This window comes from Larimichthys crocea, chromosome XXI, assembly GCF_000972845.2.
Source record: "Larimichthys crocea isolate SSNF chromosome XXI, L_crocea_2.0, whole genome shotgun sequence".
NCBI classification, from domain to species: Eukaryota; Metazoa; Chordata; class Actinopteri; family Sciaenidae; genus Larimichthys; species Larimichthys crocea.
The window spans coordinates 836,550-863,574 of NC_040031.1; the positions used below are offsets into that span (position 1 = coordinate 836,550).

General features: G+C 40.1%; 1 protein-coding gene and 1 long non-coding RNA gene across 8 annotated transcripts in view; one reads left to right on the top strand and one right to left on the bottom strand.

Annotated features, from left to right (window-relative positions):
- The window catches only part of cacna2d4b (calcium channel, voltage-dependent, alpha 2/delta subunit 4b), a 113,777-nt gene extending 90,382 nt beyond the window's left edge, over positions 1-23,395 (bottom strand). For 2 of the 7 annotated variants that reach the window (XM_027272627.1, XM_027272624.1), the window contains exons 1-3: positions 23,007-23,392; positions 3,786-3,829; positions 3,472-3,575 (exon numbers count right to left, since the gene is read on the bottom strand). Coding sequence is in view for 3 of the 7 variants with exons in the window: in XM_027272620.1 (XP_027128421.1) it covers positions 23,007-23,062 (56 nt within the window). In the remaining 4 variants the exon portion in view is untranslated. Of the gene's footprint in view, positions 1-3,471; positions 3,576-3,785; positions 3,830-23,006 lie in introns of all 7 variants that reach the window. The other 5 variants (XM_027272628.1, XM_027272625.1, XM_027272622.1 and 2 more) reach the window with 4 other exon arrangements.
- LOC113744179 (uncharacterized) lies at positions 22,694-26,730 on the top strand. Its single transcript, XR_003461324.1, has 3 exons — positions 22,694-22,780; positions 26,118-26,326; positions 26,638-26,730. It is a non-coding gene; the product is annotated as an uncharacterized LOC113744179 (long non-coding RNA).
- The last annotated feature ends 295 nt before the right edge of the window (positions 26,731-27,025 follow it).

Below are 27,025 nucleotides of genomic sequence, written 5' to 3' on the forward strand. Positions count from 1 at the left end.
ACTACCTGATGGACAGGGCACAGTTTGTGAGGCTGAAGGGTTGTGTGTCTGATAAGGTAGTTAGCAACACGGGAGCACCGCAGGGAACTGTACTACCTTTCCTCTTCATACTGTACACCTCAGACTTTCAGCACCACTAGGAGTCCTGTCATCTGCAAAAATTCTCAGATGACTCTGCAGTTGTGGGGTGTATCAGTGATGGGGGGGGAGGACAGAGATCTAGTTGATTGCTTTGTGGTGTGGAGTAGGAGCAACCACCTCATCTTGAATGTGGCCAAAATGAGGGAGATCATCGTGGACTTCAGGAGGACTAGTTCTGACCTGAGCACAGTTTCCATCCTGGGTGAGGAGGTGGAGGTGGTGCAGGACTACAAGTCCTTGGGCGTGCACCTGGATAACAGACTGGACTGGAGATGCAACACTGAGGCTGTTTACAGGAATGTACAGAGCAGACTACTTTCTGAGGAAGCTCCGGTCTTTTAATGCGTGCAACAAGATTTTGCAGATGTTTCACCAGTCTGTTGTTGCAAGTGCAATTTTCTTTGCAGCCATCTGTAACCCTTCTGAAGCAGAAAAAGTATTAGTAATGATAATAATAACTTGAACTAATGGCCAGAATAAAAAACAGAAGATTTAAATTCGGCTACGGAACCCAGGTATAACCAACCGATGCACATGAACAACACGTCACTGACTCTTTTTGTTCTTGAGAACAATGCTCCCCTATTTTATTATGAAGCTGGGGAGAATAATCAACCATATAAAATACATACAACAGCCTTACCCGGGTAGGTATAGAAAATAATGAACAAAATAAAATGTTTTCGCAGCTGCATGTGTTTTTTTCTTATTGTTCTGTTCACGTCACTCTATCTGCACCCGTTAGGTGTCAGTCCAGCCACACAGTTGTGTGGGTGTGTGTGTGTATGTGTAAAAGTGAGCAAAAAGGATTCAATTCCACGGTGTACGTCTACGATCATCCAGGGTCCGGCTCGCCATCAGCGTCTCTCGGGCTTCGTCATCCAGGGACCCATCTATTGAAGTCTAAGGGTTCATCAAAAACCTGACCACTGTGATTCTTCACCCGAGTGAATCCTCCAACTGCACTCCTGCAGGTCATGGTAGTCCGGGGAGATTCCACCTTTGGTTTTGTTGGAGTTCTTATCACTTTTTATTCAGTTTATCCACTTTTCTGTTTTCTCCGTCCTGACATTAAGACCGTGTCCAGAACGTGCTTCCTCTTGCTCCTCCCAGAGGCTTCGGTGAACCTGCGTCAGGTGGGGTCCAGGCTGCGTCTGCTCCTCCGACTGGATGACAGACGGAACCACATCTCATCCCTTTCAAATTAAAAGTTCCCGTAGTTTTTTTTCCATGAATAAACACAAATAGTCTTTTCTTCATGAATTTTACAGTCTTTTAACTCACATCTTCTCTCTTTTTTAGATATGAAATTAACACATTTTTCTGTGTTTTTAATACACAATGAAACATACCTTTTTAATGCACATATTTTTTATCTGGGTTACCCATCTGCTGGGGCAGCAGCATTAGAGCCAGCGACACAAAAAAACTGAATAATCTGATCAAGAAGGCTGGCTCTGTGCTGGGGACTGCTCTAGATGCTCCACAAACTGCTCAGTATTATGAACAACAACTCCCATCCACTACATGACCTCCTGCTTAAACAACATAGTAGTTCCAGTCAGAGACTGTTGCAGCTCCACTGTAAAAAGGACCACTACAGGAGGTCATACCTACCACCTACCAGAGCTAAAAGGAAAGTGAATATTGGACTTAATATTTAGTCCCATTGGACAAATTTTTGATCAGGTGTTACATTATTACATTACATTACATTTCTTGAAAAGATCTGTATTTTGTTACAGTTGGTTACAACAGTTACAGTTGTTATCACTTGCCTTTCAGGGCCTTTAGGGCGTCTAATATGGACAGTTAAGCATCATCATAAATGTATCACAGTGTCTCTAACAAAATTTAAATTCTTTAAATATAAAGAAGTTATGCTTGTCACTACAGGATTAAATGAAAGTCTTACTGTACTGCAACAGTGTCTGCAGACCCCAGTGGTGTCAACATGGGGTGAGGTGGGTGCAGAGATCAGGGGTCATGGGTGACGGGGAGGCTGTAAACAGCAGTGGTGGGCCACAGCGGGCAGGTACAGCTTCAGTTTTATTTATGAAGCTTCAACCGCGGCCTGGGTCACGGTTGCCAGGGGTGATGGCAGGGGGTGGGGGGGTTGTTACCGTGCCCACGGGAATAGGAAGTTGGTCACGGGGTCAGGGGTCAAGGGGGTGGGGTAAGGGTTGTGTGTGTGTGTGTGTGTGTGTGTGTGTGTTTGTGGGTACGGAGGGGGTCGGATCGACAGGTGGGACGCTGCAGCAGACCAACCACACCTGCCCCGCCTGTCAATCAACGTCTAGCCACGAGTGTGTGGTTACAGTGAGAGTGTGTTTTGTGAATGAGATGAGAGAGAGACAGACAGACAGACTGTTTTAACAGTGTGTGTGTGAGCAATCGTTGTAAAGTCTAAACAAAACAACCCTCTGAACAAAAAAATGTTGCTCAGTTTTTAGGAAAAGTCCTCGGAAATGCAGATGCAAGAAGTTTTACACAATTTTTATCTGTTTCTGGGACAGGCGAGAAATGCATCATAAGAAATTAAATGACTCCATGTATGGGTCAAGGAATATATATCATCTTAATTGTAATGTGCTTAAATGTCATGCATGCTTATAAATAAAATCAATCATGGAAACAGACCTATGTTGCCAACTCGGCAACTTCCTTGCCAGATTAAGTGACTTTTCAGACACTCTTAGCGACTAGCGACAAATTTAGCAACTTATTCAACCAATCAGAAACAGGTTTGCATTTGCACTGCAGTTTGCAGTGATGCATTCAATGGTCGAACTGTTAAAAATAAACAAGAAACAGTAACTCAAGCGATGGCTGAAAGTATTATGACTGAGGCCAAACATCTAGGGTGGTTTCAGTCTTTTATTTGCGTGCAGGGCACGATTAGAAGAACATCTATAGTGGATCAGAGTGAGTAAATGATGTGTTATCGAAATAAAGGTATTGAACTGTATTTATTATGGAGAATGTAAAAGAAGAGCTTTAGTTTGTAATAATGGTTGTTAAAAGTCTGAGAGTTGTGTGACACTGAGGAAAATAGTTCATTTCAAGCCCTGACAGGATGTGCACAGGTTTTAAACACAGAGTAAATATGTGTAATAAATAGAGAGATATTCTGAGCTTTGTGATGTGTAACAAAAATACTTTGTACGATTCCATCAGAAAGATGTGGAGGCAAAGAGCTTTAGCTTAGGTGGAGTGAATGGAGGTGAAGATGCATCCACAGAAGTTGAAAATATTTTGACTTGAGTGAAAAATGTGTGTTTAATCCTGGAAATGGTTGACTTCACTTCATGAATATTGGACAAAACTTACTGAACCGCTGCTGCACTCGTTCCTAAAGGCAACATGGAGGTACTGAAATCAGTTATCAGGTGATGGAGGAGGAGGCCAGAAAAGACGAGTTGGAGATGGAGATTCTGAAAGGAAAAGAGAGAAGGAAGGGAAGGAAGAAATACATTAGCCGAGAAGAGCGTCAGTTATTGCAGCAAAATTATCAGCTAGCTGTCAGTCAGTTTCCCAGCATGCCCTGCAGTCGGTCAGTCAGACGCTCGGCTCCGTCTGTCTCTTATGTAGGCTAGCTCTGTGAATGTGTGTGTGTGTGTGTGTGTGTGTGTGTGTAGACGTACATTTGCTGTGTCAGTGGCAGGTGCGGATTAGACGAGTCGTTGTCCTGACAGTTGCAGTCGACCCAAAACAACACATGCAACACACACACACACACACACACACACACACACACGCTTGTTCAGTGAGTCAGCACTGTGTGCGTTGAGTTAAAACTACAAGAACACTTTCCTTTAATAAAGTAAAACTTCATTAGATTTAAAATCTAGCGCTTATATATATAATATATATATATATATATATAGCGTATATAGCTCTGATTGTTTTGTTTTTTAATTAAATCATGCATATACATATGAGTAAGCAACAAGAGTTGAATATGAATAAAAACATTAAAAAACGTCATGTGCAGAAACATTTCAATTTAGTTCTTGATACCTTGTCATCTGTGAGTGTATGTGGATGTTCTGAAAAGTACTTCTGTTTCTTCATAATATTGCCACAGTGGGGATTTATTGAATTAAAAATAAAAAGACACATCAGCTCTCCTTCACTTCCTCAACAGGAAATGTTTCAAAATTCACTCAATTAGTGTGACGTATTTGTTTCTTGCAGCAGTTTTAACAAATCTCAGCCGAACATGTTTGTAATGACTACTCACTGGTGGGTCCTGCACTGTGTGTGTGTGTGTGTGTGTGTGTGTGTGTGTGTGTGCGCGTGTGCGTGTCAGGCTCTTTGTGATGTGTCATTTCACGGTCCGTTTGCACTTATTTTGCATGAAATTTGCTTCCATTATTTAAATGGAAAGCATGCAGAGATTATTTTTCTTCTGTGTGAAACTCATCCAAGCATGACTTCAGTTATTACACACTGTGCTGAAGTCACTTTACAAACACTCGTACCAGTACTGTGATCGTTCTTAGACTTGTTCAGGCCTTCACCCTGCAATGAGGACAGACATGAAGGACGAACACAATGTTCTTTGGAGGAGAAAAAAAACCCTGTTGTCTCTAGAGGGCGCTAATCCTGCTGTACTGCCAGTGTGTGTGTGTGTGTGTGTGTGTGTGTGTGTGTGTTTTGAAGGCCATGAGGGACCCCATGGGACTCTCCAATTGCAGGCCTGCAGACTGGCTGGCACCCTCAAAGTAGCTTCTTCATCCTGGAGACAGCTGTTGTCTCCGTGACGACACGATTGGCCAATGAGGGAGTGGGTGGGGAGGCTGTGGGGGGTGTTGGCCTGTGTGCGTGTGTGTGTGTGTGTGTGTGTGTGTGTGTGTGTATATATGCATGGTGTGTGTGTGTGTGTGTGTGTGTAAAGCTGTTCATATCGAGTGGCAGGGATCAAGTGAAGTGACTTTAACTCGTAAGTAAAATAGAGAAAATAATGTAACCTGGGAAATTAAGATCCAAATTATTACATGGACTGTATGAAGCACAGCTTGTGTTTGTGTGTGTGGTGAAGTGTATGCGTGTGTGTGTGAGCCGTGCAGTCCAGTTGGCTCTGTGCAGTAAACACCATTCCTTCAGTCCCACTGTGGCAGAAGAAAAGACTCCATATAGATTCAACAACAAGGAAACATAATTCTGGGTCTGATCCTGCAGTTAGCAGCTGGACGTGTAAAGAGCCTGCTGGGACGAGAGACAGGCTTCACTGAAACAGTGTTAGCTTACATCCAGCACACAGGCCTGACCACGACTGAACTGTGCTGCTTGTCCAAACGTGTACAAACAAACAAAGCTGTATCTGTGCAGCCTAATATCCATAGAAATAACATTCTTACTGGTCAGTTCTGCAGTGCAACATTTATGTCCCATGCTAATGTTTAGTGCCAAATCAGGAAGTAGTGTGGACCAAGACGCCAGAACACACCGATTTGTGTAAAGTCAGGTCTCATGATGTGTAGTGGCGCAGGAAGACTATTTTCTACACACAACCATTACACAAGAAACTGCTCAAGAAAACATCCATGAATGTCAGCAGAAATGAAGCCAATAACTAAAAAGAGTCAATTATTTTCATGCCAGGCATCAGCAGCTCCTGTATGAAGTCTGAAGAAGTTTTTCAGTGTTTCACCAGTCTCTGGTGGCAACCTTAGTTCATTTGTTCTCTTAAAACATCTATGTAGTGAGCCTGTGGAACACCATGTGCTTGAATAATCAGGTGATTAATTGATTAACAAATGGGCAGAAAAGGAATCTGCAGACAAAAATCCAGCTTCACTAATGGTCTGACTTGCTGATTTTCTTTGTTTTCTGGGACAGTAAACAAAATATATATTAGTCTTTAGACTTTTAGACTTTCTTTCTTTAGACTTTTCGGACACAACAAGCAATCTGAAAACACCAGAATGCATTCTGGGAAACTGTAATGCATTTTTTTTTCACCACTTTATGATGTTTATTTATCAAGAAAAAAAATGGAAGAGTAATTAATGATTATGATAAATAGCTGCAACCCAATATGAAATACATACTACCTGATTTCAGACAAGACTTTGCCTCTTTCTCTAACCTTCACCACACTGTTCTGTCACCATGCACAAATATGAGAGGAATAAACACTGAAAAAACTTTGTAAATGGACTGTATTTTTACAGCACTCCATCCATACACACTCAGCAATGACCCTTCGATTAATGGCTGACCTGCTCAACTTCCTGAAACACAGCTTCCTTTTGTGTTTAAAGGCTTCTCTCCAATTAGATGGACAGCAGCAGTGTAAATGTTCAAAATGGAAATAATAACTCCAGTGACAAAGCCATATTGTAAGTCTGTGAGTCAAACTCACATTTTTATCTGAATATTTTCACAGCATAGGAAATGTCACACCTCATCTTTGTAAAATAACTGGTGCTTGAGACTTGGTAATGCAATCACTACTCCTGCAGTGGCTACCATTTTTTGACTATATCAAGTTTTCTTTCTGCAGAGCAGACTTATGTCATATTTAATTAAAATGCACATTTAATATAATAGATTTAGGGATGAAAATTATCGATTAATTCATTAACCGTTAGTTGATTGACCTTATCCATCGATTAACTAATAAGCGGCTTTTTTCCAGAGAACATACATTTCTCACGGTGTCTTTAACATAAATCAAAATATTGCTTATATACTGAATAAAAATGCATGTTATATTCCTCAACTAATGTTTTATTGTACCAGTTGGGATACGGTACAGATATGGCATTTAACCAAAATAAATTCTGCACAGAAAATTGAAATACATAAAAAAAATAATTGTGCACTGGCTCACCTGTTGCATGTGAAACATTAAGCAACATAAAATATTTTTTAAAGCTATACAATATGGGCTTAGCCTACACAATATTAAGCCTACATATAATTATCTGGTAAAGTACTTAGATGAAAAACTTGAAACATTAGCAGCACCACTTATAATCTCCCTTGTTCTGAGAAAGGTCACAGTAAGATTACTAGCCCTGGAAACTTACAGTAACATGTAGTACTGAACACAGCTTCAATCATCCCTGAGGAAGGTGACAGGAAAATTAGAGGGCCTCTATTAAACAATTTCCCGCAGAAATGTTGAGAGTGACGAGTGAGCTGAGCATGTTTATTTACACACAGGAGCAGACAGCGATGACGCGCTAGCAATTAGCATGTTAGCATTAGCATGTATTTAATTCTTAGTGGCTAATGCTAACTGCTAGCACGTCAGCTCGCTGCAGGTTTTGAAGGTGGTATCTTAGTGAACTCGTAGAGCTGCTGAACTTAAACGTAGCACCGCAGAGTTTACACTGAGCGTCTTTGTCATCATTACTTAGTTTGAAATGCTCCATACTCCACTCCGGGTCTGTCACCGTGTTACGTTCAGGTACGTTCGCTGTGGCCTAGATTAAGCAATGGTACCCTCAACTAGCGACACCATGAAATCTCACTGAAAAAAACTCCCGTGGAAAATGGCCCTAGATTCAGTTAACTCGATTAATTTAATTTAATCGATTAAATTCTTTTCGACAATTACCAAATTAACCGTTTACATCCCTAAATAGATTACTTAATTTTAGACTCTGATTCTCTTCAGAAGGTAGGAGCTGTTGTGATGGTTTATGTAATTCACCAAAGTTTAACTCGACACAAGAGCAGCATTTAAATTTACTCACAGCAACTCCAAGAAATGAACAGTATGACCAAGCCTTAATCTGACCAGACTAATAATTTGTAAATTTAGTATGTGCAACTATTTTTAACGTGTAAAAGGCCGTGTAATATGACGATATATATCATGTGACATGTGAATAAACACGTGAGTAAAATAAGAGTTTATATTATGCTCTATGGTTTATTTCATTCTGTCATAAATTACAGTATTTTCCATTTAGACACTTTGCGTCAGCGTGAACCTGACACTAAGTGAGGATATTCTGAACAGGTACACACTACCTCTGCAAGAATCCTGTCAAACAGTTCAGAGAAAGTTTATGGACACAAAATAACCGGTAAGTGCTCAGAACAAACCCCAGAATCAGCAAATCAAGAGAGTTACAGAAAATGAGCTGTATTGTTATAAGTATTGACATTATGGGTGTATCGCACAGCCCTATGTATTAGTATTAGGGCTGTAGCAATACACTAATCTCATTATACGATACACGATATTCAGCCAACAATACGATTCAATATGATTACAGTGGTCCCTCATTTATCGCGGGGGATACGTTCTAAAAATATCCCGCAATAAACGAAATCTGCAAAGTAAGTTTTACAATTATTATACATGTTTTAAGGCTGTAAAACCCCTAACCACACACTTTTATACACCTTTTTACACGCATTTTGTACAGTACTCCCTTAGTTAATCAGGACGCAGAACACATGTGCAGTTCTCCCTCAGCCAATTTAGGACGCAGAACACAATGCGCGTTCATACTGTACAGTATGCTGTAAAATAAAGCATGCAAAATTACACAAAAAAAATCTGCGAAACAGCGAAAACCGCGTTATAGCGAGGGACAACTGTACATCATTTTCTGAAAGATTTTAAAGGGACAGTGTGATTTTGGTGACATCTTGTGAGTGTTGCATTGACTTGGATTGAACTGAACTGAAAACTGAAAGCATCAATTACATGATAAATGGCTTTGACTGGGCAGAGTCTACAGCTTGCAAATGCTGGACAAAATGAATTTGATTTTTGTCACACCTCAAACAGTACTACAGTGAAGAGTTTTTGAATGAAAACATAATTTTTCATTCCCTTTGCCTGACATACATATGCAGTTTTTCAACCAAATATGTGAACAACAATAAAATAATGCCCTTTCAATAAAAAAGGTCCCATGCATTAAGCAAAGCAAAGACCCTCCAGAAAATTGAGGGGAACCTGTCCTTCAATATAAACAGTATTTATGAAGTTATTCTGTCACTCTGCTCTGTGTGCTCACTGCTAGCAATGTGCGATATGTCACTGTTTACGATATATCATCAGTCAAACCTCCACAGACAGCCTGAAATGTCCGTGAAGCAGAGACTATCCAGGTGGATTCACAGACTAAACTCTGATCATCTACCTGTGTGTGTGTTCTCACTTTGTTTATTTCATGTACCAGCTTCTAAATCTGAGTCCGACTCGCAATTTACGGTGCAAAATATAATGACACGAAGAAGTCTAATTTGATTTGTGTCCGATGATTAGAGAGAGAGAGGGAGAGAGAGAGCGTTGTGGTGAAGAGACATAGAGCAACAATAACAGAGTAAACCTCGATAAAGCTGTTATTATTCAGCGAAATAAAAAGTTATTTCCGGATTGTTTCACAGCGGTTACATTCAGCAGGTATAGACACGCCCACCACCATTTTTATTATTATTTTGGTGATAGATTTATAGTCAATAAGATTAGGCTGAATTGGTGTTTATTCATCATCATTTTTATCATTACTGTGATAAATACCAGATATTATCGGGATCATTTTTTTAGTCCATATCGCCCATCCCCACTCCGTGCCCCCTGCACTCTGTTCTACACCGCCTGCTGTTTCTCTGTAGAGAGCAGAGCTGAGACTTTAGAAGACAGGTTAACAAACGTCACGGTACTTTAACCAGGTAAGTAAAGGAAGAGCAAAAAGTAAAGTGATTGGCCAGATGATGCGATGACAGGGCATGACATTTGCTCTTCAGGAAGTGACCCAACACCTCTGAACATGATGTTTGATGAAGTCGTAACCTCCTGCAGGAAAAAACGCTGACGTGGTCTGAAGGAAGCAAAGGGCAACGACTGATGTGTTCTCAAGACACTGCTACAATACAAAGAGACAGGTGTGTGTGTGTGTGTGTGTGTGTGTGTGTGTGTGCGTGTGTGTATTTGAGAGCAGTCATAACATTAAGCTGCAATTATCAGTTTCATGAACAATATATGAAATAGCTACTTCTAAGTGTAAGAGGTTGCTTGTATTGATGAACCCACAGATAACACACCTCACCACACTCATGGGCCCTTTTGGCAACTTTTAGTTCATTTGTTTTGACACATTTATTGCAGTTCACAACCATAATATTTTTCAGCTCGAGGTTTGCATATACACCTGTCATACTCAGGTGGAAAAGGGCTGTGATCATCTGCTGAATAATCAGCCTCAGCTCTGCTGCAGAAAGGCCTTTGTGTTGTCTGCCCTTCATAAAAGAATAAAGGCACTGGTCCAAACGCTGAACGTTCAGGCAGAAAAATCCATTACATTTAACAATATTACAAGTGATATTTTTACAAAAGATATTTTCTTTAAATATGTTCCTCTGTTTGAACTTGTTAGTTTATCTGCCTCTTATCTTTAAAGACATTTTTAGAAATCATTTGCCTGGTTTCTTGAATATCAAGTGAAAAAATCCAAGAAACTGAAAAACCTAAATTTAAAATCTTTAGACTGCTAAAATATATTGCTGTAAAGTTAACAAGAAATGACTCCATCCTTATCAATACAACACTAATATTACCCTGTCCCTGACCACCATCATGTTCATCACATCTGTTATCCATATTAGTGAGGGAGCTAGCACCATTACATAGTCCACTTATATTACACTACTCAAAAATATACATAAACTGATGTACATTACAACTCATATAAGATCTGATTCATAACAAACATTTTACGAAATATAAATATGGGCTTAAGTGTTCTTACAGTCTAGTTCCCGACCTCTGAATCACTGCCAACATCTCAAGACTTTTTCAGTGAATCAAACAGGTTTGCACTGCTGTATACACAAGCCCCAACAAACTTCCTATATTAGACAGACAGGGCTACCAAATATACAACAGGGTTCCTCAATCGGCTACAGCCTCTCTAGAATTAACAATCAATACACTCAAACAAAAATAACCAACCAAGGGCCGTAGCCTACTGGAGCAGCCGTACACTACATACAGTACTGTACAGCAGAATAATCTGCAGGTTAATATAATTGCAGCCCCATATTTAAAGTTGAAAAACATGAATTGATCTTTTAAAGAAAATATCTCTTTCCCCTTCCTCTCTCTTTTGTGGAGATTTTTTAAGACTCCATCTGGTTCTTCTCTGTTGTCCCATCATCCTTTGCTTCCTTTGCAGTAGCTGGACAGAGAAATCTGACACCAACTAGTCAGATGGAGGAGGTCAGGCCGAGGTCAAGGCCACCGTCCAAATATCAGGAGCAGGCGATGATCAACACGTTCAAAGTGTTGCAGGAGAAGAGTCTAAAAATCACTGAGCCTCCACACTCACAGTTTCTTAAACACTGGACTGATTCTGAAGGTTGAGAGCAGATTCATGGATCAGTCTGCCCAAAATAACTACAACAACTACTGCACGTCATGATTAATTGGCTGACTCTGTGTCTATCACACTTGGTCACATTTTGTTTTTATTGATACAACTCCGTATCCACCCGGGTGTTTCTATGAGTTAATTGAAAATATGCATAAAAACAGGATGGAAATGCAACTAAAACATCGGCCACCATGATCCACAGCCCTAATTAGGACTACTAGTTGTTTTAATCTGACAAAACAATTTAAGGTATCATTTTGTGTTTTTTAGTTTCATTTCCTTTTTTTTTTTTTTGTAAAGCAGAATATCCAGTAAATAGATTTTACAATTGTGTTCAGTCACTCCATCAAGTTTGGATGAAAACAGCAGATTGTCTCCTTTAAGTGGGAACCACTGAGTGATGCTGAACCTAAAACTCTCCTTAAACATATCAAACAAGTGCTTTTTTTTCAGTATTTCACTTTGCTGAGCGAACATAAAGAGAGCAGAGAATAAAATGTTTAGGCAGCAGCTGTCAAAATGTCCATTACCAAAAGAATTTGGGTTTTTAGTTGTTATGATCATTATAGAGTGTGTTAATGAGAAACTATTAAATCACTGATCAACCAGTGGACCTGCCTGCAGCTAAAGAGAACAAATGTCTTGTAACATAAAAAGGTCTTCATGCTAGTATAAAGGTCCAACCACCATAACTCTGAACAAGATCAGTGCCTTAATAAGAGACAGACAGAAAGAGAGAGAGACAGACAGACAGACACAGAGAGAGAGAGAGAGAGAGAGAGAGAGAGAGAGAGAGAGAGAGAGAGAGAGAGAGCGAGCGAGCTTTGGTTGAGAGACAGTGAATGACAGTGACAGAGACAGTTAATGAGAGTGAGCGAGCACCAGCCTCAATAAATTGGTTAACCAGTGAAACAAAAAGTTTCCTGATTGCTTTACAGTGCTTATCTTCAGCACTCCTAGGAGCCCCCCTCAGCGCCCCTACCCCCGCACAACCCTGCCACAGCGCCTGATCCTGTCTGATGGTGAGCTAGCACCTTTTTGCCATACTGTATTTTTGGTGGCATACCACACAGACACTGAGACCTGGCTGTTTATTTTTTGCACCAGGAACTAAAAGGCCTCCCTTCATTAAAAGTGCTACCGAAGCAGCTAAACTCTAGCACTGATGCTTTGTGTTTATGTGTCATGCATTTGGAGGAACTTCTGACTCTGACCATTTTTAGTTTGAGTAGCCACTGTAACAATGGAATAGGTGCCTTAACAAAACACAATGTTTATTACAGATTTATGACTAGAAATGCATCTCAATTTGCTCTTCAGGCTCCAGCCTTCAGATGGTGTATACCATGTCTGTGTGGTTTATACTGTGGACCTGCTGTCTCCACCTAAAGATCCCCTGACCCCCATAAAACAGACAAAAATATGTTTACTGTAAGGAGGGGTGGAGTGGAGGAGGTTAAAGCACAGCCGAGTCTAAAAAACACATTTTAAATAATTCAGTGTTCTGGTGTGTAATGAGCATCACTCAGGTATCATTTTGTTGTTCACTTTGGACAAAACTTTCACCCTGATCAGACAAACTTTATCATCAATGACTGCTGAACTTCAACTTAGCAATGAAACTCGCCAGAATCTTTAGGCTTCTCTTCACAGATCGATTACCCACGACCCCCCTCTGTTTCTGGGACTTCCTGGTCAGAAAGTCATTTGTCAGTATTAAGGTGGATCATGTCAGGAGCCACCGAAGGTACCAAGGTTAGGACACAGCAGTTGAGTAAACATCAGTCAGGGTATCACTTTCAGTCCGGCTGCTGGCCTCACCTCGGGGTAAACAGAGGCAGGGTCCACACTCAGCACTCAGGTATCAAACTGACTCACAATTTATGCTAAAAAACCGTCTCAGTCCTGACAGACTGACTGAGAAACACACGAGGAGGAGACGCTCAGCGAGCAGACAGATGATGAAGGGTGTTTATGTCTCGTGCTATCTGGTGTCCTGTCTGAGTAGGGGCTTTCACTGCAGGTCAGCCTGTGACCTGCTGGACCTGGACCGTCGCCCCAAACACCAGCACAGGCTGACAAAGTTCGACACTGGTCAAAATCTGATCTATTGGTCTGATTAAAATATACCAATAGGACTACATTGTATACATACATGTCAGTACTAATATCAATACCTTACTCTAAAATCAAAAATGTGTTTACTAAATCAGGATCCATCTGATTAAAGAATGATCTAACAAGATTATGAATCTGACCAGACATTGAATGCTATATTTTTTGGTCAGTTTTTCTATATCCAGTGTTACAAACACATTTCAGTCAAAACCTTAAAGTTCTGAAGTTGAATACTGTGTGATTACATGTCAGAAACAGAAGTTTCCTACTTTCTAAAGTTCTTTGTTAGAAGGATCAGCATATTTCCACAAACCCCAGTTCAGGAAAAGTCAGCATGGTAACACTATCATTCTGACATACAACAGCTGTAAGTATTCAGCATTGTTCAATAAGTTTCCAGCTCAAACACACAGCTGAGTTCAGTTTAAGTGCAGATGAGGCTGACACGTCGACTTAGGGACGGGTCATGATTTTTAAATCTTCCAATACTCATTGAAAAAAAAAAAAAATCATTAGTTTTAGTGTCTATCACCTCGTCTAAAAATATAGCTATAATAGGAGAGGTAGTTTAGCTAAAGATCTGGCTCATACAGTTTTAAACACTAATTCATAGAGAGAAGTTGAAGACAATTCACAGATTATTTAAAACAGCGCATATTGTGGAAAAGATGAATCCAAACCAGTCAAGCAGATGTTGGAGGGGATGTGGAAAGATCATGGCTACACATTTGCACATATTTGGGCTCACTGTTAAAATAACTTTTGGAAATCAATTTTTACCACTGTGAAGTGTGAGTGGTAAGGCACCCTCTAATAGCAATTCTTGGGATGAAAGTGAATGAAAGTCACAGTAAGAAAAGGATGTACCTCTTAAAATATAACTAAAGAAAACAATTATTATTCTGATGTAAAAGGGCATAGGAGTATTAATCAAATAAAAAAATACTTTAAAAACATATATATAAATACATATATTTTCCCTCATTGTGTGATATATCCAGTTCAGCTCTTTAGTATTTGCTACAGCGCTGTGAGATGGACTACATGCTCAGGTTGCAGTAGTAAGAGTTGGTGATAGTGGTGTAGATGCTTGTTTATTGTGTTCACTTCTGCAGAGGAAATAATGTTCCTGTTTATGAACATCTCACTACCAGTACATGGACAATTTACTTTTAACTACCAACATCTGTGCCATTTCCTTCCAAACCATGTCCTATTTGAGGATATCCTATATAATAAAGTTTCTGTGGCTCATATAAGATGTGCCCCTTCTCAGTCATGGTTTCTGACAGAGAGCCCCACCCTCTAAAGCCCTGAAGGTAAACCCACGTGTCCATGTTGATTGTTGACTAGTCTTACATAGAAAGATCTATCCAGGCACTCACAAAAATAGAACCAGGATGATCAGTTTTTCAAACAAGCGACATGTAGCTTAGCCTGTTTGCTGACATGTGGAGCAGGTTCAGACGTCTTCAGGGAAGTGGATTGCATTCAATTGAATCTGAATGAATTACTTGTCAGTTTAAATTAACTTTTCAACCAATCTTCAATCAAAACATGTTTATGTTGGAACATGAGTTTAGAAGTTTATATTTTTACATTTTTTTATTATGATATTAAAAATTCTAGCAGCAAAAACCAAGTAAGGTTGGCCCAGGGTTGAAGACACTGAACATGTAATTAATAATTAACTCAATTAATTAATTGTTCAACAGGATCATCCTCTCTCTCTGTCTCTCTCTCTGCAGTACTCTATCAGAAAATGCTCTCAAATATTACTTCATAAATCATAATCTGAATTCAGTGACATTGTGTTAACGTGGCATGTTGAAACCCTCCTTCCAATGTTGTGCTGCTTTTTCCTGGTCAGTGAGTCAGTCGGGTCAGAAGCTTGTTTTGTTTGTGTATGTGAATTCCCAGCTGACTCTGAAGTATCAACTCCGTAAAGCCAAACAGAGGAAATGGCCAGAAAGGTCGCAACCTTTCAGCCAATGGGTTCATGTCCAATAAGAGGGTCATGGACACTGAAGAGAGATTCAGTGTTTCTGAAGACGTCACTAAACTAGACCGTTAAGGAGTTAATCCGAACCTGTCAGAAGTAAAACTGTCGAGGGAAAACCTCTTAAAGTGTTTATTTACATGTTTCCAAATGATTGACACGTTTTTGTCTGATCTTTTATAAAACCTTAAACTGAGTAGACTCAAATGAGCACGGTAGCATTTAAAATGTTAATGTGAGCTTATAAACAAAACCTCCAGAGATGAAACAGTCGATTAATTGTTTAATTCTGACGATAAACCAGTTAAATGAAAAAATAAAAGTGTTTTTTTTTTTTTTTTTTTGAGTGCTTAAATCATTTAATGTTTTTGGTGTTTTGAACTGTTTGGGCTAATGATGGATTATTTTGATATTGTACACACTGAGCAAATCATTGCAAGTTTTTTGTAGTATTAAGTTTGTTAATGAGAAATATGACAAAGTGTTCGTTAGGACTAAAATGTAAGTGAGGAGCTATGAGACAGTCAAAACATTCATGATATTTTCCTCCAAAAAGTAGGAGAAAACAGAGGTATAGTGATGCATTTTTAAGACCCACACCCACCCGACTAGTGATGGGCCAACCCTGTTGCTGGGAGCAGCGAGGAGCTGTCCTGTACCTCTCTTTTCTTTTGACTCTGCCTACAGTACTATAGTAGTGGAAAGATTCTGGCTATACAAACAGAAGAACAAACATGTTCTTTGTTACTGAATAGCAGCAGAACAAGTCACCCTTCATTAAAGACATTTCTCTCTCACACACACAAACACTGAACAAAAAAAAAACATTTTTACTAAAATGTGGCAACGTTTTATCGACTAAAACTATGAAGGTTTAAAATCACTAAACTGTGACTTAAACTAAAGCAGGTAAAGCCAACTAAAGAGACTCAATCACCACCACCGGTGTCTTTGAAAGCTGTATGAAAGCTTTGAATCATTAAATATAAAAGTGCGTGTAACTTACTGCAAACATTACCATGTTGAAAAGTCTTTAATGCACAGGTCAAAATTCTGTTTTATGTATCAATTCTATAGTTGTTCTTTCTGGTGAGAAATAAAACCAATCCTGCAACAATCTTTTGCTTTTGCTCAATATTCAGATCACATTTAACATTTGTTCAGAACTATTTTATGATAATATTTTTAATCAGTTTCCAGAGTCGTTCTCCTGTGTGTATCTCATATGAAGGTAAATATTGTTTGCTGCTGGTCTGGGTTGGCATTGAACTTGGCGTCCTCCTGCATGTCTCTGGTCCAGTGTTTGACACTAAACTCTCACATTTCCAAAACAACGGTGACTCTCCGCACGGCCGATGAAATATTCAATGATGCTTGGGTTTCAGCTCTTCACCAGCCTGAATCCTACGGCTCGTACTGTGACATCCCCTGGGGACCCTGGCGGCCGGACCAGTGGCCCCCTCGGCAGAGCTTGGACCTCGTCAGGAGGAAGCGGGCCCCTGGGAGTCATTTATAACCCGACCCCGAGCTCACGGAGCAGCACTCGTTCTCCTGCACTTCTCTGCCAAGTGTTAAAAGAGAGATTCTTAAAAATGGAGCAGCCATATGTACTGCGCCCCGGAGCTTTAAATGAACTTTTCATCGAGGAGGGGGTCGAGGTTTCTCCTCTTACAGCCAAAAGCACTCAGAGTCGAGGCCAGCAGCCCGCTGACAGGTCGGCCATCTTGGAGGATTTTTCTGTGATGGCACACTAGATGTTCATTTTACACTGTTGTTTTTATCCTGGTGTTACTATATACTGTGGCGAAACATCACCAACACTTTGTATTACCATCATCCTTGTCAGAGGACACTGAACACAGCACAACTTTGATTAGCCATAAAGGAGCCTTTCTACTGGCCAAAGAGCAGTCACAGAGAACTTTCCTTACTTATTTTACTCCTCAATACTATTGCTGTTGTTGTTACTATTGTTATTACTTATTTAATTATATTGGATTACTTACATTACTTCCATAATAACAATTATTATATTTTATTACTGTCCTTTACATTACTTTTAATTGAACAAACTGAAGGAGCTCAGGGAATACACGCAAGACAAAGATAATATTTTAGTTATCAGCCAACCCTACAAATGTTGTATGTCTTTCAGTACATGGCCCCTTAACAACCACTAACAATGAGGTATTTCAAAAGGCACCAGCAGACACAAGAAGCACAAAACACGCACAGAATTCCACCTCAGTGTATTATGCAGTTAATGCTCAATACAAGACACTGCACCCTGTAGTCCAGTCAATGCACTGCCCTCGCCTCTTTGAATATGAACTAGACTTCTTGGCTTGTTGTCAGGGGTAGGCTAGCTAAACAAGCATCACCCTCAGGACACACTGGGCCTCTTCCACTGGTGAGTAGATGAACTCTTTTTGATTTAAAATGCGGGCATAGATGTTCCCTGAGGTAACTGGTCAGTGGGTGTGTGACACAGTATGTCCATGTATGAGCCCTGTGCCCCCAACGGTCATTGTCGGAAAGAAATGTTCCGCTGATAATGATAGTTTGCAAAACGTCAGCGCTGATTTGACTTCAACACTCTGAAAACTTAAAGGAGGGGGTGTAGCTATAACCCTGACAAAGACTGAAATCACATTCAGCAAAAATCATATAAGTGTTTGTCACTTATGCTGCCATTTCTGTAGAAAAGCAGACATAAAGTTACAAATAAAGTGAGTGAAGTTTGAGAAGCTGATGAAGTGAAGTCTGTGTCTGCTGCCTTAGTGGTAAACTATTTTCAGTGCTGAATATGGAGAACTGCTGCTGAGGAAGATGTTTAGTGAAGGTGAAGACAGGAAGCTGCATTTCTCTCTTGAGCAACACACACACACACACACACACACACACAGACTGAAACACACACTGTACATACAGTACATCTACACACTCTAATAAGACACAAGTTGAACACAAACACACACTGATAAACAAATATTGCTGTAGTCACACTGAACATTAGTCATTAAGCCACTGCAGATAAAGACACGAGGAGTAATCAGAATAGCACCAGCCAAACTTATGATAGAAAACAATTTCAAAACCAGAAATGTTGCATTTGTTTGGACAATCCTATGAATATGAGACCTGTATAGTAATAAACCAGAAGGATCCTTTAAGAATAGCTACATTCTTATTTGCAGCCTGTGTGGCACAAAGCTTAATATCAAGCAATGGCAATGAATGACGTAACAGCAGGAAGTGAGGGAGAGTTGCCTCACTGAAACAGGAGTCAGAGCGCTGCAATATGGAGTCGGGATAACCATGTGTTCCCAAAATAAAGCCTGAAGATTTCAGTGCCTCTCGTTGGGAATGTGAGCTATGGATGCCCTCTAAGCCCCGGGACCAGATTCCTCCTTAAAATAGCATCCTGGGTGAAGAGAGATGTTCTGAGGCCACTGAGCTGCTTTCTGCAGGAATTTACACTTCATTTAATTGGCGGTTTCTTCATAGCATTGGTGGACCCAGGAATATTTGTGATATTTGTTAAAGGCAGAGAGGCTCTGACCTTTGACCGGTTCACTGTTGGTTCCTCATAATGTTGGGAAGCTGTTTCTTTTTACTTGCAGGAGTTTTGAAGTTTAAAAGACTAAGATGTTAAATTTGCAGCTCAAAGCAACAGAAATTAGCAGGTCGAGTGTTTTAATTTGTGTGTTCTGTCTGTAAAATCCATACAGTAAGTGCAGTGGCAATGAATGATATTTAAATATTGGTGTTAGTCAAAACCGTGATGAATAATTAGAGTAGCCTGTCAACACCACAAAGTGCAATAGATTAAACTGTCAAAGAACCAGATGAGCCTAAACAAAGTTTTAAGAAGCGAGGTATCCCGGCCTCTTTAATTACATTGCAAAGCATGTACAACAAATACCTTGATAAGTGACACATCAAGTTCACTAGTTCAAGGTAGCATATATCCTACTGGAACGCGGAGCTGGAGAGGCACTGCAGATCAAAGCAACACGAGTGGCAGATCAGTGACGTGATGAGGTGGGAGCTGCAAGAGCTGGCACACCCACTGGTGGGCCAACGAACATTCACAAGCTCGTCACCAAGAGACAACAGCTACACTGCTCCTATTTTGTATACACACATTAACTGATAACACTTACACGGGACTCACACAGGAGGCGTTACAGCAGCGTGACGGCTGCGCCGCGTTTTAGCTGCGTCCTTTGCCCGGCGTCAACTCACACCGGATGCGTGTCAGCCACGTTACGGCAGCGTAGCGAGCCGGCCGTATTCATGTGAGATCACGCGAGAATCCTGGACGTACGCGAGACCCCGCGATAAACTGTGTATAAAGAAAACAACAACAACAACAAACAGCTGACTTTGCTTCTCTGACGTAGAGGAGATTATAAAAAGCATCTGTTGTGTCATAAATTATTGTGTTATGTTCCACTTCAACAATTAGTCTCTCGTCGTTCATGTTGAGACCCTCTGATCGATCTTTGATCACCTGGTGCCACCGGTCATGACGTAACGTTGATGTGAAGTTGTAAAAGGCTACATAAACTGCGTATTGTGTTTTATTTTGAAAGGGGGCAGAAGTTTATTACGTTGATTCTGTGTCGGATTTCCTGTCTGGTGCGCAGTGCTCTGTTGAAATTTACGAGGTTTAGCAGCGGCTCGCGTCAAAAATAGAAATGCTACGGAATGCTCGCGCCGTGGCGCGGAGAGACGCTTCTGAGACGCGCCCTGTGTGAGTGCTCTCATTGACTAGACTGGCGGCTATCTGCTAGGGTGATCGCGGCGCAGCCGTAACGCGGCCGTAACGTCTCCGGTGTGACAAGGGACTTAAGGTTCAAACACTGTAAACAGTCAGATAAAACAGAAACTACGAAGAATTTTGTTCAGCCTAATGTCTTAAAGGTCCAGTGTGTGTTTTTTTACCTTATAATGAGACTTTTATATCAACAGATGCCAAAGGTGTGAAGTAATATTACTATATTTTAGCTCTAATAGCAACATTTCAGGATCACGAGTATTCAAGTTTGGTGAACCACCAGAACATCCCTGTTGTTCACACACATCATCTATAAAACTGTGTGAACAGGAGACACCTCTGCAGGCCCTGAAGCCTGAACCTGGAGTCTGTGACACTGTGATAATTGGGGCAATTACAGCTGTTCTTCACAGAAAGCAGCCTGATCTGGAGAGCAGGGGGCCATAGGAAGTAACCTGTAACTTAAGGCCGACCCCCCCCATCCGTTAGCCTGAGAGAGCAGAGACAAAACATCATCAACGTATGATTTATAATGCAGAATGTGTCTGTGTGGAAACGGCATGTCTCAGTGATGAAGACAAATGAGTTCGAGGAATTCCCAATGCTTTCCACGAGAGAACTTCGTAGACCGGAGAACACTGACAAACAAAACTATACAAGCTCAAAATGAATCTACTATCTATGAATCTACTACTACCTGAAAACTACAAATCTTGAATAAAACAGCTGAATAACTGCATGGCTGTCGGCTCAACAGTAAGGATTCTTAGGACGACGTTGACAGAAACTGGCAACCAGTTCTTGACCTTTAGTTTCCAGTGGCATCTTTTGTTAACATATACTAGGGCTGCCACAAACGATTATTTTGATAGTCGACTAATCACAGATTATTTTTTCGATTAGTCGACTAATCGGATCATACGTAAATTGACTGTGCTAGAGAGGGGCAGGTAGGCGCTGTAAAGCTCGCGGACGGAGCCGTGAGCCACCTTTGCCCCCGAGTCTTTCTATGCCAAACCCAGAGCCGCTGCGAAGGAAATACGCCCCGCGAGGGGATCCTCCCGCATCGCGCGGCCGTCCCTGACCTGCCAAGTTGAATCCCCCGGGCAGATTGTGCGGAAGTTGCGGAAAAATCGCGTGATTGGCTAAAATTGCAACACCACCCTGAATTCACGGGGATTCACTGAAGTTGCATTGAAGTTGTAAATCGCAACATCGTGAATTCCTGGAGGGTCTGTGTTATGGTATCATTTACGGTACAGTCAGGCCTGACGCCGATTACCACTACTGCACATGTGTGTAGGGGCGTGTGTGTGTGTATGTGTGTGACAGAAAGGCAGACGCGGCAGTGGAAGCTGGAGCCGCAGTTTCGAGAGAAAAGCAAAGTTAAAAAAACAAAAAAAAAACGATGCGTTGGCTTCTAAATTAGTTGTCGACGATTTTGTTTGTCTGCACATGTTGGTGTGTTTACTTCAAGCGGTAACTGTGGCTGTGAAATGAAGCCAACACACAAAAACTGCAGTTCCTTGATCGTCCACAGAATGTCCAACTTTTTCACAGCAGAAATAAATATGTTTACAAAAACGACTTTGGTCTCTATAATTTAATTTGTTCATAACAAATGTACTGACTTTTTATAGAAATCACACATTCAAATATATGAGGAGTGCCCTCACAGGAAGCAACCTGCCTCAGCTCCACCTATGATCCACCCTTTGCCCGTTTTTTTTTTTAATTAGCTGGAAGCTGCTGGAGGCAAGACTGCCAAAATAGCGGCAGCCAGAGCCACCGCATTTTGGGCTTCACAATGGCACACATTCTTTTATGTCATATTTTCATTATTAAGCTGCATAGTATGATAGGTGACCATATTTTCAGTTTCAGCAACAATAATCTGACGCCTAGTTGCCTGGAAACCACTTTTAAAAGTTAGTGTTAATGTGTTGCATAGTGTTGTGTCTAACAGCATTGTATTACAGTAAGGCATTTATTAGTCTGAAACATGTGCATGAGTACAATGTTGAAATTCATTTCCTTTTAACTTGCATCAAAGTCTAAACACACAAATCCTAGTCTTTGTATATTTAGTTTTTGTTTTGAGGACAAATCTTTAGAATTCTTTGCTTACTAATTATGCTCTTTTTACAAAAGACCTTTTTCACAGCAGCCACAGGTGTTACCAATGATATTAATTAAGGCTCAGTTCCACTCAGCTCAAACAGAGTCAGAGTGCTGCATGTCAGCTCACTGGGAAGTCTCTGCTACAATAAACGGACCTAGACCTTAATTAGTGTCATTGTAAACACCTGTGTTTACCTACTGTTTCACGTTAAATGGCCATTGGTATTACAGCAAAGTCTTACAGGAATAAGCAGACCTTTAATACAGGTAACAAACTATCACAGACGCCACATAGTATTTCATTAAGAGATAATATGTTAAATTGGACTGAGACACACTTACAGCCAGTGGTGGAAAGTAACTGAGTACATTTACTCAAGTACTTCTTAGGGAGTAAATATCCAGCCAGTAAATACACAAGTGCAATGGCGGGAAATTTGAGTAGCAGTAAAAAACGAGAAGCAGACAGACAGGAGGTTTGTGTTTGACTCACGTCATTTGAAGAGGCTGTTCTGTCCTTCTTGGAGGTGTAATGGTCCGTGTCCACATCGGAACATCCCGCCCGGACCTGCTGCTTTGTGGCGGTCTGGTTGCTGCTAGCTGAGCCTGTCTCGCTAGCCAGCGCTAGCTAACTATCTCGGTTATTTTATTTGTATATTTACTATAAGTTACTCATCTTAAGGCTTAAATGCAACAGACTCCGCTTCCCAGTCGTTTTTCCATTGCGTTCGCAGTTACTTAACGGCCACTTCTTTCTTTTTTATTACTCCGCAGGTGTTCACCTCACCTGGGCTTCTTCTCCACTTCTTTTCGACGTGATCACCTCTCGACCGGACGAGTGCGCTACCCTTTCTGACCACTCGCATTGACAGAGGTTTAGCAGCCGTTACAACCCAGAGAGGCGCTGTTTCACTCGCTGCTTTTTTTTTACAGTGTACTGTACAGTATGAACGCGCACTGTGCTCGGCGTCCTGATTGGCTAAGGGAGTACTGTACAAAGACTAGACAAAGAGGCACCGTCAGAGGAACTGTGAAATACGGTTTTAATTTACTAATACAGTATTATTGTACTTATTATTGTTAAATCTGCGAAAGTTTGAACTTTAAAAGTGTTTTAAATGAGGGAAATGTGAGAAAATGTTAATGCGAGAAAAGTGTATTAAAGTGTGTGGTTAGGGGTTTTACGGCCTTAAAACATGTATAATAATTGTAAAAAATAAAGCTAACTACTTATTACTTATTTTTAGAACGTATCCCCCGCGATAAATGAGGGACCACTGTGCAGGTATCAATATTTCATGATGCAAGAATCAATTTAGTGTGGGGATTATTCAACAATTTATTATACTGATGGGCAGTTATCTATAAAAATGCATCTTATTTTATAAACAAATATTATGTTTTATATGTAATAATAATAATAATAATGAAATATAACCAGTAACTTTAGCTGTGAAATAAATGTATTGGAATTAAAAGTGCATTCCCCACTTAAATGTACTGGAGTAGTGCAAAGTAGCATAAAATGTGAAGTAAAGTAATTATCTCAAATCTGTATCTACACTACCTAAGTAAATGTACTCAGTTACAATACACTACTGGTTCCCAATAACAAACATAATATCAATTTAAATAATCAATGAAACTACTGTGACAAATAGGCACTGCAGATTAAAAGAGTCATCTTGTTTATGATTATTCTTAATAAGTGGATTTTTCTGTCTTCCCATATCCTCTGCTATAAAATCAACATTATCAGTGATGAACTGATATATCCTCACAAAGTGATTCTTTATTGTCTTTGTGACATAAAGTACACATAATTATACATGGTGTTGCCTTTTTATAGCATAACGTTTAGTAAGGAAACACTGTTGCTTACTTACTACTTCATCCTGTTCCTCTAGTTAATTTGGTGATATAAATGCCTTGTTGTATGAATTATTATAAATGGTATAACTGAATGAAATAAGCAGTAAATTAATCTATCAGAATGAGTATTTCCTGAGTTTAGAGTGAATCAGCGCTGTTATGTGTTTCACAGATGGACAGACACCTGTTGTTGTACTGAGGCAATGTCCCCCAGTAAGCAGGTCAGAGGTCACACAGAAGCACAAACGCAGGCCTATACTTGTGCAAAGTATAGATAGATAGATGATATACATCCTTTTCATACACTCAGAACACAAATATACTGAATTAACAGTTCATTATTATTCAATTACACTTTAATTTCAGTATTTTTCTTCACCAACATAATGCAAGAGGACACAAATGAGAATATGAACTATACACACATAGAGTTAATACATTTGTCATCAATTATCAATTCAGGGGGAAAACTGAGTAGTCTGAAAAGTAATTAGCAACAATTAAACTTTTTTTCATACAATGAAAAAAATGTTAAATGAGAAGCACGAAGAGAAGAAAGACTCACACATACTGACATACATAAACATACAGTGTTAGGTCAGATTACTTTGAAATATAGTCAGTTATTGAATACAAATTACATGTCAATTTTTGTACAAATAAAAACTTTTTGATTACTTTAAACATCTCAAAACATTTTCAAAGTTTCAGCATTTTCAAATCAAATGACCCTTACCCCCAGTACCCCGTACCATCTGTATTCTACAACGATGTTGTTTTGTGTAAAGTTTTGTGGCTGCTGTTTTTTAATCCAGTCCACATGGAGGACTTCACTCTTGTAATAAAGGAGGAGCATGACTGAACGTTAAGGGATATAGGATAATAATTTAAAAAGTTTCAAATCAACCCTTCAAATATTCACTGGTTCCAGCTTCTGAAACATGAGGATTTCTCTCCTTAATATCAGTGTTAACAGAATATCTCTGTGTTTCACAGACTGACTTTGTGATGACATCATTTTGGGCTCTGGGAAGTTGTGATGGCTATTCTCTAACTCTTGTTTGCTATTTTATAGACTTTTAGGAATTGATGGATTTTTGTGGGGCATTTATACCTTTATTAGATAGTGATAGTAGACATGGTTCCCGCAAAGGTTTTGAACATAGACATTAATAGATAATAAAAAGATAAAAGTTGTTCTTATTTTTTTTCTACTAAACGTTAGTCATCTGCATGTGCGTCTCCTGTGTCATTGTGTTTCACGCAAGTTCTCACTAAAAAAACTCTCTGTGTTGTAACAGTAATTAAACCTGATCCATGTCTCAAACAATGCCATGTTGGGTCCTTATATTGTGTCTTGAAAGTGCTTCAAAGGAAGGAATTTGATGTTTAAGGAAGTGTGGAAACTCTGAGTAGAGAGAGCAACCCTACAGGGAACCCAATAAAAAAATTCATCAATAAACAAAGTAATCATAAGGTGCGGTCCAGGTACATTATGTGAATATTGAGGGTTTTACATGTAGCCAAATCAAATGATACCAGAGAATCTAAAGTCCAGATGAGAGCAGGTGACGTCCTGAAGTCAAACCAACACAATAAACCATAAATTGTGGACTTGAGTGCACAAATACAGACTGGAGCTGCAGTGTCAGCAGTCCAAACACTGGTGGGGCATCTGGAAACTTCATCCACTTCCACCTCTGACACTGCTTCTACCCTCCACCCCCCACAGGCTGCAGGCTGGGACACTGCAGGACAGGGACAGCAGCCAGCCTGAGGACCTGAGGGAAGTGTCCGTGGGGGTTACTCCCATGGGGACAAACGATCCTGCCATGTTACTGAATGGGACGTCGCGACCTGGAAGTCTTGTTTTCTACATCAGACTCAATGTGGTAGACCAATCTCTCCACAGTAGCCCTGGGAACCCAAAACACTGGCAAAGTACGAGGGAAAGTCTGGCATAAATACTACAGAAAAACACTAATTTTAGACTTTAATGGTGTCTACATTAAATTAAGACAAAACTGAAGCAGATTCAGAAAATTTACACTCAGAAACAACTTATCTTAAGAGACTGAATGGAAAATGAATTGTCAAAGAAATACAATAATCCTGATAACAGAATGCGGCGCAAAGATCAAACTATCATGTACATGCTGATCTGAATAGCAAACATATGTACAAAGAAAGCCATTTATAAATCACTTATATGAAACTATTATATGAAACTTTTGCCTCTTTTTTGTCTGCAGGTAAAGTTTTACTGCTCCCCACCCTGCTAACACATCATTTCCATTCTCCCATGCTGCTACTTTTATTAATTGTTCTGTCATTTCTACGTTTTTGGTGTTTGTGCCTATCGAATAAAATGTATAAATCCATTCATCCATTTTCCATAACCGCTTATCCTTATCAGGGTCGCAGGGGAGTGGAGCCAATAACAGCTGGCACTGGGCGAGACCCAGTACCCTGGAAGTCCAATACTGTTAATAAAGTTAACTTACCCAGTACCAACGCTGCTTTGATGCAGTATTGGTGTAATTCTTACTGTTGGATATAACTAAAGCAAAACCATCCTCCTGTTTGATGGTTTTCTAGCCATTGGTATAATTAACCAACATTAACCCAATATTGTTCTGA